The following is a 13761-nucleotide window of genomic DNA, read 5'->3' as shown; positions in this document are numbered from 1 at the left end:
AGGCCCCAGCCCATGTGTGGTGGGCTTAGTAGAAAGTTTCAGGGTTGAGACTGTCTGGGGTCCCTGTCCCCCCAATTTCTGATTCTGAGGTTTGGGGTGGTGGATTCCTCCTGTATTTGGGCTGACTCAGCCCAGCCGTGGCAGAGAAGCTGGGGTCCCCATCTGCTTGGGGCAGAAGCCAAGCCTCAGTTTCCCCATCCCAGATGGCCCTGAGCCACAGAGGCGAAAGTTGCTCAGCCCAGGATACACAGGGGGAGAATTGGCCTTGGAGCCCAGGTCTGTGGCCCCTGAAGCCTGACTGCCTCTGTGTGTGTGTATGTGTGTGTGTGTGTGTGTGTGTGCGTGCGTGTACTGTCTCAGGGCCCCCTGGGACCTGGGCCTCCTTGTCTCCCACTCAGTTCCAACATCCCAACCACAGGGCTTGGCCCAGCCCACCAGAGATTTGGAACAGAAACTCAGCTGCCCCCATAGACACCCCAGGGCAGGGGTTGTCTGCAGTCCACACCACACACACACACACACACACACACACAGCACAGAGAGAGGCACCTACGTGGGGCTTAGCAGATCCAATCACACGTGGACACACAGCCCATATGCTTATACACTCAGTCCTCACTCACAGTCAAAATTGCACGCTAGGAGGACACTCTCAATGTCCCTCTCATGTGCAAAAATCACATGGGGTCAGGCATTGGGCCACACCCAGCGGTCTCTCTCCAAGGCCCCCCGTGGTCAGCACTTGCCACACACACTCTCGGGGCTTCAGGTGCTCAGCACCACACTGTTCCCCCCTCCCTCTCCTTCGCAGGGCAGTCCCTGCCCTTCCTCTACACTTGTCCCAGCCCCCGACGGACCCCCTGACAGCCTGGTCCCCACTCCCCACCCAGGGTGGGACTTGACCTCCAGGCTTTTTCCACCTCTTGACATCGGCGCCCAGGCCAATGTCTTGTTCTTGGTTTGGGGGGCATTCCTGGGCCTGTGGGCTGTTGAACAGTGTCCCTGGCCCCCACCCACCGGATGCTCTCAGCCCCTCTCCAGGTGTGCCGACCACAAGCCTCCCAAGCCTTTGCCAAGTGTGCCCGGGCAGGCAGAGTCGCCCTGGGGTGCGAGCCGCTGCTCTACAAGAAGGGAGAAGACATCGGTTTTCCTCGGAGCATTCCCATCTGGAGAATGGTTCTAGTATTGCCCGTCTGCATACCCCACCGGCAGTGAGCAACAGCAACGATAACCACACGCAAATTGAGCAGACCCGAGAGTGGGACCCCAAGGCCAGTTCCCCGGGCTGAGTGTCTTGGTGAGTGAGGGGTGCAGCAGGTGAGACCCCAGCTGGTGGGGCTCCTCGCAAGTGGGTCCCAGTGGGGTCGGTGTTGGGTTTCAGATCCCAGTAGGTGAGGTCCCCAAGAGCTGAGGTCCCCCGCAGGTGAGGTCCGCCAGGAGGTGAGGCCCCTGGGAGGTAAGGCCCTAGAGCCAATCTCCTGGCAGCATAGTGCCGGTAGGCAAAGTCCCAAGTAAATGAGGTCTCCAGCAACCATGTTCCTAGCAGGTGAGATTCCCAGCAGGTGAGGACGTCCCTCCCCCACCGGTGAGTCCCGGGCAGGTGAGGTCCCCAACAACCAAGGTCCCTGGCAGGTGAGACCCCCGCAGGTGAGGCCTTCCTGGAAATGAGTCCCCTGGGACGTGAGGATCCTAGAGCTGATCTCCTGGCCATAGAGGAGCCGGGCAGGTGAAGTCCCAGCTCAGCGAGCTCCCCAGCAAGCAAGGGCCCTGGCTGGTGGAGAGGCCTCGGCAGGTGCGTCTGGAGCAGCCCGCGGACCAGGCTGGCTGGCTCACGTGAACCAGGAGGCGATGCTGGGCACCGTCTGGTAGGTGGACTCCTGTTGCAGTCGCCAGCAGGCTTTGCAGAACATCAGGGCCCAGCTGAAGGTTTGAGGCCTCCAAGACTCCCGCCAGTGGAAGTAGCTGAGGTAGCGGGCGTGGTCCTTGTCCAGCGCCAGCAGATACTGGGCCAGCTCCTTGGGGCTCTGGAAGTCACTGACATGGATGAAGGCGTCAGGGGGCAGGAACTGCTCATAGTTCCTCCTGCTGGGACCCAGCACCACGGGCACAGCCCCGGCATCCAGGGTGTTCCTCCATGGCTTCTCTGTGATGTAGTCAGGATGCAGGGAGTTCTGGAACGCTAGGTAATCTTGTGGAGAAAGTGGGGGGAGGGGTGAGAGTGGAGACAGTGTCACGGGGGAGCAACCTGACAGCCCCGGCCTGTGGCCACACGGGGGCTTCCAAAGTGACATTCATGAGTCCTGGGGTCGGCACTCTTGTGGTTTGCAGGTTACAGATGACCACACTGAGACCAGGTGACTCAGTGAGAGACATGGCAGAGCGGGAATCCCAGCAGTAGCGTCTGGCCCCAGAGCCCAGGCTTCCAGCCACTAGGCCGCACAGCCTCTGTATTTGGGGCGGGGTCCGTCCCCAGGGAGCTCAGTGGGTCCCAAGGGCTCTCAGGTCCCACCTTGACCCTGCCCCTCCCAGCCTTCCCCAGACTTCCCCAGTGCCCTGGAGCTGAGGCTTGAACCCAGGGCTCTGTCTGGGAGGGGTACAACGGGCTTGGGTCTGGAGGGCTAGGCTGGAGCTCGCCAGGTACCATACAGCTCGGGGGGCAGGGTGCTCCTGTCACAGAGAGAGCCAGTGCAGAGGTCTGGAGGTGAAGCAGAGCCTGGCCGGCTTGTGGGGAAAGCACAGGAAGGGCTCAGGGATGCCGGCATGAACGTGATGTATTTACTCAGTGTCCATTCAGTACTGCTCAAAGAGAGCCCCTCTGGTCCCGTGCTGGGGGGCTCTGGGTGTCTCCTGGTCTGGCTCATGTCCCTCCATTCCCGGGTCCTTCCCTTCCCTGAAGACAGTCATCAAGTCCTCCCAGACCCCCCCATGCCAACCACTGGAGTGGAAATCTAGAACTTGTCTCTGCCCACTCCACTGCCTGCTGCCCTGGAGCGCCCACTTTATAGATGAGAATACTGAGGTCAGACACACACGCATGCCTCTTTTCCAAGTACACCCCGCTAGAGCCATTCTGACCCAGAACCTGAGGTCTCCCCTCTTGACCGAACCCCGAACACCCCTCCCGCTCTGCAGGTGGAGCTCCGCATACAGCAGGCACCATCCCACGGGGCTTTCCGCCGTCGGGCAGAGGCCGTGTCTCTGCACCATCCGATTCAGCGGCCGCCAGCCCCAGGAGGCTATGGAGCCCTTGCAGTGTGGCTGTTGTGTCTGAGAAACAGGGTTTTTAATGCTAATTTAAATTTAAAAACGGATACCCTCTTCTCTGAATCAAGAACAGCTTCAAAATCAAAAGTAGGGCGCCTGGTGGCTCAGTCGCAGAGCCCATGCATCTCTTGATGTCGGGGTTGTGAGTTCGAGCCCCATGGTGGGTGCAGAGATGGCTTCAAAACAAAGTCTTGAAATAAAAAGATCTAACAAAACCAAAAGCAACCTCAATTCAATGATTGGAAACCTTCGAAGTATATTTGGAACATCCTGGATGTGTCAATCTGCTTCTTCAACTGTCCGTCTTATGGAGTCTAAATACAGATCGAGGATCGTTGCTGGAAACGGAGTGTTCAAATTGGAGGCACACCAACCACGTGTAAAAGACACACCAGACTTCCAAGGTGCAGGATCCTAGAGACAATGTAACTATCCAGTACTTTTTGTACTGATACATATGGAAACAACACTAGGTAGGATCTATTGGGTTGAAGACAGCCTTACTAAAAAATCCATCTCAGTATTTTTTTGCATGTCTGAAAATGTGGCTATTGAAAATAGTAAGTATATCTGTGACCTGTTACATTTCTATCAAAAGTAGATGCTACTCTAGAGTTTCTTTTTTTTAAAATTAACTTCTTTTTTTATAAAGATTTTATTTATTTATTTGACAGAGAGAGAGACAGTCAGTGAGAGAGGGAACACAAGCAGGGGGAGTGGGAGAGGAAGAAGCAGAGCAGGGAGCCTGATGTGGGGCTCGATCCCAGGACTCCGGGATCACGCCCTGAGCTGAAGGCAGACGCTTAATGACTGAGCCACCCAGGCGCCCCTACTCTAGAATTTCTAAGAAAGGAAAACTGGTGGGAATCATAATTTTAAATGCACCCCCTGTCTCTGGAGGGATTCACTCAAATGCCACAGACGTGCCTACCCGGTTGTTTTGTACAAGCTACAGGTCCATCAATGTGAGACTGGTCAAACTGGGGTCTTTTGGGATGATAAAATACTAGGCAGCTGTAAAGAGTGAATAAAGCCACCTATTCAAGTCCTTAAATAAACCCACAATTATATGGTCAATTCATCATCCACAAAGGAGGCAAGAATCCACAATGGGGAAATAGGGAGTCTCTTCTGCATTTGGTGTTGGGAAAACTGAACAGCTACATGCAAAAGAATGAAACTAGACCACTTCCTTACAGTATGCTCCAAAATAAACTCAAAATGGATTAAAGACCTAAATGTGAGACCTGAAACTATAAAAATCCTAGAAGAAAGCAGAGGCAGTAACCTCTCTGACATCAGCCATAGTGACGTTTTTCTAGATAGGTCTCCCGAGGCACAGGAAATAAAAGTAAAAATAAACTATTGGGACTACATCAAAATAAAAAGCTTCTGCACAGCGAAGGAAACAAGCAACATAACAAGAAGACAACCTATGGAATGGGAGAAGATATTTGTAAGTGACATAGCTGATTAGGGGGTTGTATCTAAAATACATAAGGAACTAGCACAAAACACCACCAAAACCCACAAACAAACAAAGAACAATGAACTTAAAAATGGGCAGAAGACATGAACAGACATTTCTTCGAAGAAGACATCCAGATGGCCAACAGACACATGAAAAGATGCTCGACATCCCTCATCATCAGGAAACTGCAAATGAAAACCACAACGAGACATCGCCTCACACCTGTCAGAACGGCTAAAATCAACGACACAAGAAACACCCAGTGTTGGCGAGGACGCGGAGAAAGGGGAGCCCTTATGCACTGTTGGGAATGCAAGCGGGTGCAGGCACTCTGGAAAACAGTATGGAGTTTGCTCAACATTTAAAAATGGAAACACCATATGATCCAGTCATTCCACTACCAGGAATTTCCCCAAAGAATACGAAAACACTAATTCAAAAAGCTCTGTGCTCCCTTATGTCTCCTGCAGCAGTATTTGCGATAGCCCAGGTATGGAAGCAGCCCGAGTGTCCACCGACTGATGAGTGGATAAAGAAGATGTGGTGTGCATATACAGTGGAATATTAGCGGTAAAAAAGAGTGAAATTTGGCCATTCGCAACAAAACAACTGACGGATCTACAGGGTATTATGCTAAGTGAAATCAGTCAGGCAGAGAGAGACAGATACCCTATGATTTCGCTCAGATGTGGAATTTAGGACATACAACAAATAAAAAGAGACAAAGAAACAGACTCTTAACTACAGAGAACACACTGGTGGTTACCAGAGGGGAGGCGGGTGGGGGATGGAGGAAATGGGGGATGGGGATCCTGACGCCGGCTGAGAAATGTACAGAATTGTTGAAGCACTATATCGTATACCTGAAAGTAACATAATGCTGTATGTTAATTCTCCTGGAATTTTTAAAGATCCACTATTCAATTGTAGTAGCGTGTGAATGTCATGGGAAAAGCCCGGCCTGAGAGTGCGAGAGTGAGAAATACCGTGATGTGTGAACATCTTCATCTCCAAGGGTCATAACGTGAGTGTTGGGATAACATGGCAACGTGAGAGCGTCCCTGCACGAGAGTGCAGGACATCAGTACGTGGGTGTGTGACTGTGGAGGTATATGCCTGTGACTGTGTGCCCGTGTGTCCCTTTCATCATGTCTCAGGACATGAATGGGAAAATGTGGGACTACGAGTGTGCCAGTGCCATCCTGTGCAAGTGTGCTTCTGCTTGGCTGAAGTGTGAGAACGCCAGCCCGGGTGAGCGTGATAGAATGGTCGAGTGTTTCCAACATGTGTGAAAATGCCTGCATGAGTGTGAAACACCCGCGTGTGCGAGCCCCATCCTGCTGGAGTCGGTGAGTATGAAAACAGGGAGTGTAAGTGGCACCATGCTGGAGTGTGCAAGCGACGGCGAGTCCCAGGGTGTGCGTGCAGGAGTGTCCGGGTGTGCACGGGAGTGAGAGCACCCGTGTGTGACCGAGGACAAGAAGGCGAGTGCAAGGGACTGCGAGCCCCGACGTGTGCTGTGAGTCCACCTCCCCAGGACCAGGGGCCTCCGGGACCCAGAGACGCGAGTCGGGCACCCCGCGCCCCCTCCCCGCGCCAGCCGCCACACCCGCAGCACCCCTCTGGGTCAGGTCCGCGCCAGACACAAACCAGTTGGGTGACCCCCTTACTGAAAGACCCATTGTTAACAGACGCTTATCAGCCGCACCTACTGGGCCCCCTCCACACTTGGCCCTCTGCTCTCCTGCCCCCCATCAGAGCTCTGGGGGGTCTGCGACTCCAAGGACACCAGGGGCTCCCGTGGCCGGGCCGGCACGGGGCCCATCCAGCCTCTCAGCCCCCCACCCCCACCTGAAGCCCTCAGCAGAAACACAGGACCAGAGCCTGGCCCCCTGTAGGGGCCTCGTTCCAGCCAAACGGGGAAACCGAGGCACACCACGGCAGGACGTGGGTGTGAGAGCAAGCAGGGTGCTGGGCCTGCAAAGAGGGCTCCTTTAGAGCCAAGAGGCGGGTTTGGGCACCCGACAACTTCGGGGGCTGTGCTCCGCTTGCTGCACTAGCTTGACAAGGAGACCCTCTGCCCGCGGACTCCAAGGCCCTGCCTACCTGCCCCGGGCCCCGCCCCCCAGCCCTCCCTCCGCCTCGCTCAGTCTGTTCCAGCCACAGGGGCCACCAGTGTTCCTCCAGCACGCCAGGCGCGGTCAAGGGCCCTCGGATCCGCAGGCTGGCCCAGCTTGCTCTCACGCCCCCGTGTGGGGGAGCTCGTTCTCGGCCAGCGCCCCCAGCAGTCGCGAAAACGGCCCTATCCAAACACCAAAGAGCGGGGCAAGTCCTCAGGGCGACTCCGAGGCATATCTGCTCCCAAGCCCACCGCAGCCCCTGCGTGTGTGTCCTGCCAAAGCAGCAGGGTTCGAACTGCAGATGCTTTTCTAGCTGTGCCCTTGGATAAGCCCCTACCTGCTTTGTGACTCATTTTCCCCAACTGTAAAATGGAGATCACGGTGCCTCCTTGATGGGCTCAGCACCCGGTCTGGTACACAGCGGGCGCTTAATAAATGACCCTGCTACTGTCTGGCGGCTGTAGGTCCTGCGCCAGCGCGCCCATGGGGCGGCGGTGCGGGAGGGGTCGGGGGACGGGGGGCGGGAGAGGCGGTTCCAGACTCAGTGCGCCAAACTTCCCCGTGCCTGGTCCATGCAAAACTGAAATGCAAATCGCACGCAAACGCCGGCTCCGCGCAGTGGCCAGCAGCCTGAGCCGCCTGAAGTGCGCGCGTGGGGGCGCCCGGCACCCCACAGCAGAGCCCAGGCGCGGACCGGCATCCAGCGCGGCTTTCAACGCTCCGTGTAAATGTTTACACCGGGCCGGCCGCCAGGCCCCGCGCGGGCCGACACCAGCCTGCCAGGCCCGGGAATGTAAACCCGTGCTGGGGGCAGCCCAGCGGCGGGGAGAGGCTCTGCCGGGGTGGGCGGGAATGCGCATGCGTTATGAAACACCTACTGTGCGCACTCAGTGCACCGGGGCTGGCGGTCCCAGCACTGAGTCCTCAGTGCCTCACTGGGGGAAGCTCAGGCCTTGTGGTGGCCCAGAGGGTGCACACCTGCGCGGGCCCGGGGCTGGGGGGAAGGGCGCGGATAGGAGCAGCCAGAGAAGGCTTCCTGGGGGAGACGCTGTCCAAGCTGAGACTGTGGCGGGGGCGGGGAGTGGGGAGGAGGAGAAGAGAAGGTGCTGGGTGGGAGGACTGGCTTGTGCAAAGGCCTGGGGGGGGGTGGGTCTAGGGCAGCTTTGGTCCATCGATACCCGCTTCTGGGCATCAGTTTAATCTCTGTCTGGAGGGGAAACCAAGGCTGAGAGGGGTCCCAGGTCACTCCTGAGGACCCCAATATGTAAGAAACAGTCAACCCCAGGGTTTAGAGCACCATCTCTCCTCCACCACCCGGTCCCACAGTGCCCCCTGCTGGGAGCGCCCTCACCTCCTTCCAGGCTCTTCCCCCGCTCCCCAACAAGCTCACTGGGCTCCAGCCACCCCAACCTCCTGGTTGCATTGGCCAATCTTGGTCCAGCCTCAGGACCTTTGCACTGGCTGTTCCGACTGCCTGAGATGCCATTGTCTGTGCCTGGCCGACTCCTACCTTTGTTCAAGGCTCAGCTTTTGCCAGTCCTCAGGAAAGCACTCTGGGACCCCAGATGGGGGTGGTCCTCTGCTACCCCTGGCAAAGTGCCCACCCCTTTCCTGGGCAGCATTTTGCACAACGTTGTTCACTGGTTCCTTGATGAATTATGTCTATTTTATTACTGATCACTAAGCAGAAGTGCCTTGAAATCAGGGGCCCCACCGTGTCCCCGGTGCCTGGCCCAGCGCCTCGTTCCCATTTGTTGCCTCACAGACAGACAGGCAGACAGACGGAGGCTTGGGGCTGACCATCGCGTGCCCGTGGGCTGAGGATGCAGCGCTGGAAGGCGGCAGCCTTGGCGTCAGTGCTCTGCAGCTCGGTGCTCTCCATCTGGATGTGTCGGGACAGCCTGCTCCTCAGCCACCACCTGGGACCCGCGCTGACCCCACTGCGCCGGCTGCCCCGCACCCTGGACGCCCGGATCGCCCGCCTGGCCCAGTGTAAGCCGGTCCCCGACTCGGGTCAGCCGCACCTATACAGGGGAGGCCATAACGGTGGAATTTCATGCAGGGGGCACAGAGGCTTAGTTTAGATGCGGGGGGGGGGGGCACAAATCGCCCAATGGCCTGGCAGGGCTGGCGAAGGGGTTGGGATTGCTGGGAGCTGGGGGTCTCTGGGCTCAGCTGTCACAAGGAATGAGGCTCTCACCCTGAGGAGCCAGGGGTCCAGATGGAGATTAGACCTGGGCATCCGGCCGGGCGGCCCCCACCGCCCAGCGCGGGGTGTGGGGACAGGGAGGCTGGACCCAGAGGTCACTGATCCGCCCGGTGGCCAGGGACCAAGGGGAGGGGGATACCCCGAGAGACTTAGAAATGGGGAGAGAAACAGAGACGCACAGGGACAGAGAGACACAAGGTTGGGCAGGTTGGCAGGAGAAAAGGCCCTGCGGTGGCGACAAGGAAACGCCCCCGTCGAGGGGCGTGGCCTTCGCGGCCCAACTCCCCGCTCCACCCTGTCGCCGGCCCGCTGCCCCGCCTGCCTGCCCTGGGAAGGGCGTGGGTCCCGACCTGGTGCGCGCGCGCACGTGTCCACGCGGGCGCCGCTCCGCCGACCGTGGTGTGGGCGGGGGCGCGGCGCGTGCATGGCGCCCGCGGGGTTCCGCTGCGTGCAGCCTGTGTGCAAGTCCGCGCCCGCCCTGGCGGCCCACACAATCCTCCTTTCTTGTGCTCACAATGGACAAGGGTGGCCTGAGGCACGGGCTCCACTTCCGCCCGCCGCTTCCTCCTGCAGGCGGCAAAGTCCTTCCCAAGACCCTGGGTTCCAGAGGCCCGGGTGGGGCCCCCCAAACCTAGTGCTTAGAACCTGGGGGCACAACGGCAAGGTGGGATCTCAGTCAGCGGGGAAGGGTCTCGGCTCCTGGGCGGGTGCTTGCCCAGCCTGCATCCCGTCCCTGGGCGCAGTCCTACGAAGGAAAGGGGGTGGCCGCTGATCCCCCCAAGGTCCCAGTGTGAGGCCCTGACAGCAATGCGCTGATGGTGGAATTTCAGGCTTGGGGTGGTGGGAGCACGGGGTGCGGATCGGGCTGGGGGGAGCTATTGCTGATCTCATCTCTTTGTGTTCCAGACCCTGTGCAGGTGGCCGGGCCTGCTGGAGGGAGGCAGGGACGGATATACCAAGAGATTATTCACTGTTTATCTGAAATTCAAATTTAACTGGGCATCTGTACTTTATCTGGCAACTTCCCCGCCGCGCCCTCCCCCAACCCCTCCCGGAATAAATGTGGAGATGTACACCTTCGGGGCGGGCACACTATGTGATGCGAGTTTAGGCACCACAAGTGAGGTAGGCTCGAAACTAACCCCTGAGCAGCCGGTGCTGGCCACCACCGCCCTGCCGCTGGGCTTCAAAAACTGGAAACATGTTGCTCAGTTGAGCCCCACTTTCCATGTTCCCAGCCTCAGCCAGAGGGGAACTCTCAGCAAGCCTCTTTAAGCAGACAGGGAAACTGAGGCACAGAGCAGGACCATCACCTGCCTGAAGTTATACAGGGCTGAAAGTGGCAGAGCAAGTCTCACAACAAGGCTTTGTCTGATTCCTGAGACCCTGCCCCCTCCCCCGGTGGGAACAGACACACACTCTCCCTTGGGTCTCCCCATAAGCTATTTCCTTCGACAGCCAGGGACGCCAGCCTTGTGGGCATGCAGGGGATAACTCGGGGTCTCCTCTCCTAAGCACAAGCACGCCTGCCATCTGCTCACGGGCTGGGAGACCCTGTCTGCAGTTCCACTACCAGCGCCACCTGCCATTGCCCTGTCTACCTGGCTCTCCCGAGGCTGCAGAGTTCGGGGCAGCCCAGCCACCTGGGAAATAAATTTAGGCCCTAGAGTCCTAGGAATCTGTGACTCCAGGCACCTCCCAGCAACCGTGGGAGCAGAGGACTGGACGTGGGCCAAACTTGGGCACTCGATGGAGGCAGGAAGAAGGTTGTTTGGGCTTGTGTGTGTGTGTCTCTCTCTGCCACCTGTTAGTGTTGCAGCCTTGGCCAGTCTGCCCTCTTGGATGCCCAGTTGTCCCACATGTAACAAGGGGAAGGCCGTGACATTCCCTGCTGCCCCTCCACGCGGTAGTCACATGCAGGCCTCCGTGCCTGCCGCTGTTATCCTCTGCAGGTTCTGAATATCCCAAACATCCGATTTGCTACCGTGCATGGAGAACCTGACTCCCAGCATGCATCAGTGGCACAGGAGGGACACGGCGGGGGGTGGGGGGGAGGGCGGGGGGTGTTGGGTGGGCCCCCAAAGAGTGAGCTAGAGACTCGTTAACAGCTCAACCAAAGGGTGAGCGCTTGGAGCACGGGATGCAGCTCCCCAACACTGGTCAGAAAGGGGGTGCCAGTTACAACAAGGCATCCCAGCATAGGGGCGGGGCCAGCTGGGGACCCACAGGGACAGGGATTTGGACCACTATACACACACCCCAGCTGGGCCCTCCCTTTCTCTTCTGCAAAGAGGTGGGAGCAGCTCCGTGAAAGGAGAAAAATCCCCAATGCAAGGCTTCTTAGGGTCAGGGTCCACGGAGAACGTGGGCGTGGGCATGACCACAGGGAGTGAGACATCACGGTGAGCTCTGCTCACCGTGGGGCAGGCTGCAAAGTGCTCCAGGGCACCGGAAAGGAGAGGTCGGGTTCTCAGTGTCCACCACGGGCTGTTGGGAGTCATGGGGGCCCCCGCGCGGGGTTCTGCACAGGCATCCCCCACAATGCCCACAGAGGGAGCATGGTTGGGAATGGGGCAGTGAGCTGAGAATCGGTCTTGGGAGGGTGGGCTAACGCCCCAGCGCCCCAGCAAGGGGCTGTTTTCTCAGAGGAACAGCGAGGGTCCGGGGCTCTTCCCAGCCACCCACCGACCCACCCCGTCCTCTCTCTCTCCTCACAGATCGTGCACTGCTGCAGGGCGCCCCGGACGCGGTGGAGCTGCGCCAGCTGACGCCCTGGGCCGGCAGGCCCCCGCGTCCGCGCCGTCCGGCGGGGCCCCGGAGGAGACGCGCGCGCGCGCGACCGGGGACGCGGCCGTGCGGGCTGCGCGAGCTCGAAGTGCGCGTGAGCGAGCTGGGCTTGGGCTACGCGTCCGACGAGACGGTGCTCTTCCGCTACTGCGCAGGCGCCTGCGAGGCGGCTGCGCGCGTCTACGACCTGGGGCTGAGGCGGCTTCGCCAGCGGCGGCGCGTTCGGCGGGAGCGGGTGCGTGCGCAGCCCTGCTGCCGCCCGACGGCCTACGAGGACGAGGTGTCCTTCCTGGACGCGCACAGCCGCTACCACACGGTCCACGAGCTGTCGGCGCGCGAGTGTGCCTGCGTCTGACCCTACCTCACCAGGCGCGGCGAGACGGCGGCCGCGCCCCCCGCGCGACGGCGCCCCCGGCCCACCTGGCCAGGCCCGCGGCGCCGGACTGCGCGTGCGGGCGCAGGAGGCGCGGTGGAGGCCTCGGGACTGTCCAGTAACTGCACCGAGATAAAGTGTGGAAAATGGATCCTGGGTCGTGACTTCGCGTTCCGGGCGTGCCCAGCTCTCGGAGGGACACGAGCCTGTGTGGGGTGTGGGGTGGTGGCGCCCGCTCCACTAGGCCAAGGGGGGCGGGGCGGGGCGGGTACCAGCTGCGGGGCGCAGAGAGGGTCCTTTTCCCGTGGTACACAAAGGGAAGTGGTGTGAGCGGGAGCAGTGTCGGCAGGGGCCGTCCTTCCCACTTCCCTTTAGGTCCTGTGCCCCTTCCTGACGTGTCCCGCTTCCACCTGCCTGTAAGGTGAACTTCTGCATGGGAAGAGGGAGCCAAATGCAGATGCTGAGTCTGAGGTCCAGGTGGACCCAGGCCTCTGTCCCGTAAAGGGCCTCCTCGGGCCACCACCCCCACCGAGCCACTATCTCCTTTCACTAGCTAAAAATATATGTATGCTGCCCATCTCCCTGTGGGGATAGGTCTGGGGCGGGCGCCAGCCCTGTCCAGCCCAAAAGCGGCGCCTGCTGGGGCACAGCCGGGTCCCTAGGGACCTAGGTCCTCGGCCCATAAAAGCCCTGGCTGGAACTTCTCGAGGGGGGGGGGGGTTACGACCCGTCCCCTCGGAGGACAGAAAAAGTGGTGTCACCTTGATGTTTGGCAGGCCCAGGACAGGACAGGGGGTTGGGTTCCCAGACCGTGGGGAGGGGCCCGCACATCCCAGGGTCTGAGGAGGGACAGGGCAGGGGGTGGTTGCTATGCCCCAAGCCTGGCACCCTGGAGACCAGTGGGCATGGACCCTCCCCTCCTGCAGCTCAGAGTGGGGTTCTGGAGGGTGCAAGCCCCTCTAACCCCAGACAGCTTTCCTGAGGGCATAGTCCCCTCTCTTCTTCCCTCACCCCCAAGTCCACCAAGGTTCCCTAGGAAAGAGCCCCTTCCCTCCTTCACTGTTCTCCTAGATTGGCCCTCTCCTCTCTTTCCCACACACCTGAGCTCAGGGCCACCATCTAAACACCACCTCCCTCCCAACCCCAGTCCCCATCCTGCAACTGGAGGGCCCAAATCAGAAGCTGCGCCGGGAAGGATCATCCAGCCCAGCCCAGCCCAGCAGGGACATTCCCGGTTCCCTGCTACCCAGGTCCCCTGCAGCAGCTGGAGACACTCGAGGCAGCTAACAGGCAGGACTTCCAGGGAGTCCTGAGAGCAGGGCTTGGCAGTCAGGCCCCAGCCCATGTGTGGTGGGCTTAGTAGAAAGTTTCAAGGTTGAGACTGTCTGGGGTCCCTGTCCCCCCAATTTCTGATTCTGAGGTTTGGGGTGGTGGATTCCTCCTGTATTTGGGCTGACTCAGCCCAGCCGTGGCAGAGAAGCTGGGGTCCCCATCTGCTTGGGGCAGAAGCCAAGCCTCAGTTTCCCCATCCCAGATG

General features: G+C 59.4%; 2 protein-coding genes across 2 annotated transcripts; one reads left to right on the top strand and one right to left on the bottom strand.

Annotated features, from left to right (window-relative positions):
* Positions 1-1829: 1829 nt before the first annotated feature.
* On the bottom strand, positions 1830-3207 carry LOC123779030 (4-galactosyl-N-acetylglucosaminide 3-alpha-L-fucosyltransferase FUT5-like). The gene is made up of 2 exons (XM_045776752.2): positions 3108-3207; positions 1830-2188 (listed from the first exon to the last, which is right to left on the bottom strand). The coding sequence occupies exons 1-2, from the start codon at positions 3205-3207 to the stop codon at positions 1830-1832; spliced, it is 459 nt and encodes a 152-aa protein (XP_045632708.1).
* Positions 3208-8678: 5471 nt separating this feature from the next.
* On the top strand, positions 8679-12261 carry LOC123779016 (neurturin). The gene is made up of 2 exons (XM_045776734.2): positions 8679-8847; positions 11782-12261. The coding sequence occupies exons 1-2, from the start codon at positions 8679-8681 to the stop codon at positions 12204-12206; spliced, it is 594 nt and encodes a 197-aa protein (XP_045632690.1). The 3' UTR covers positions 12207-12261.
* Positions 12262-13761: the final 1500 nt, after the last annotated feature.

Source organism: Ursus americanus, chromosome 14, assembly GCF_024610735.1.
Source record: "Ursus americanus isolate L20-20 chromosome 14, mUrsAme1.1.p, whole genome shotgun sequence".
Taxonomy (NCBI): domain Eukaryota; kingdom Metazoa; phylum Chordata; class Mammalia; order Carnivora; family Ursidae; genus Ursus; species Ursus americanus.
This window is presented reverse-complemented; position numbering and strand designations above follow the sequence as displayed.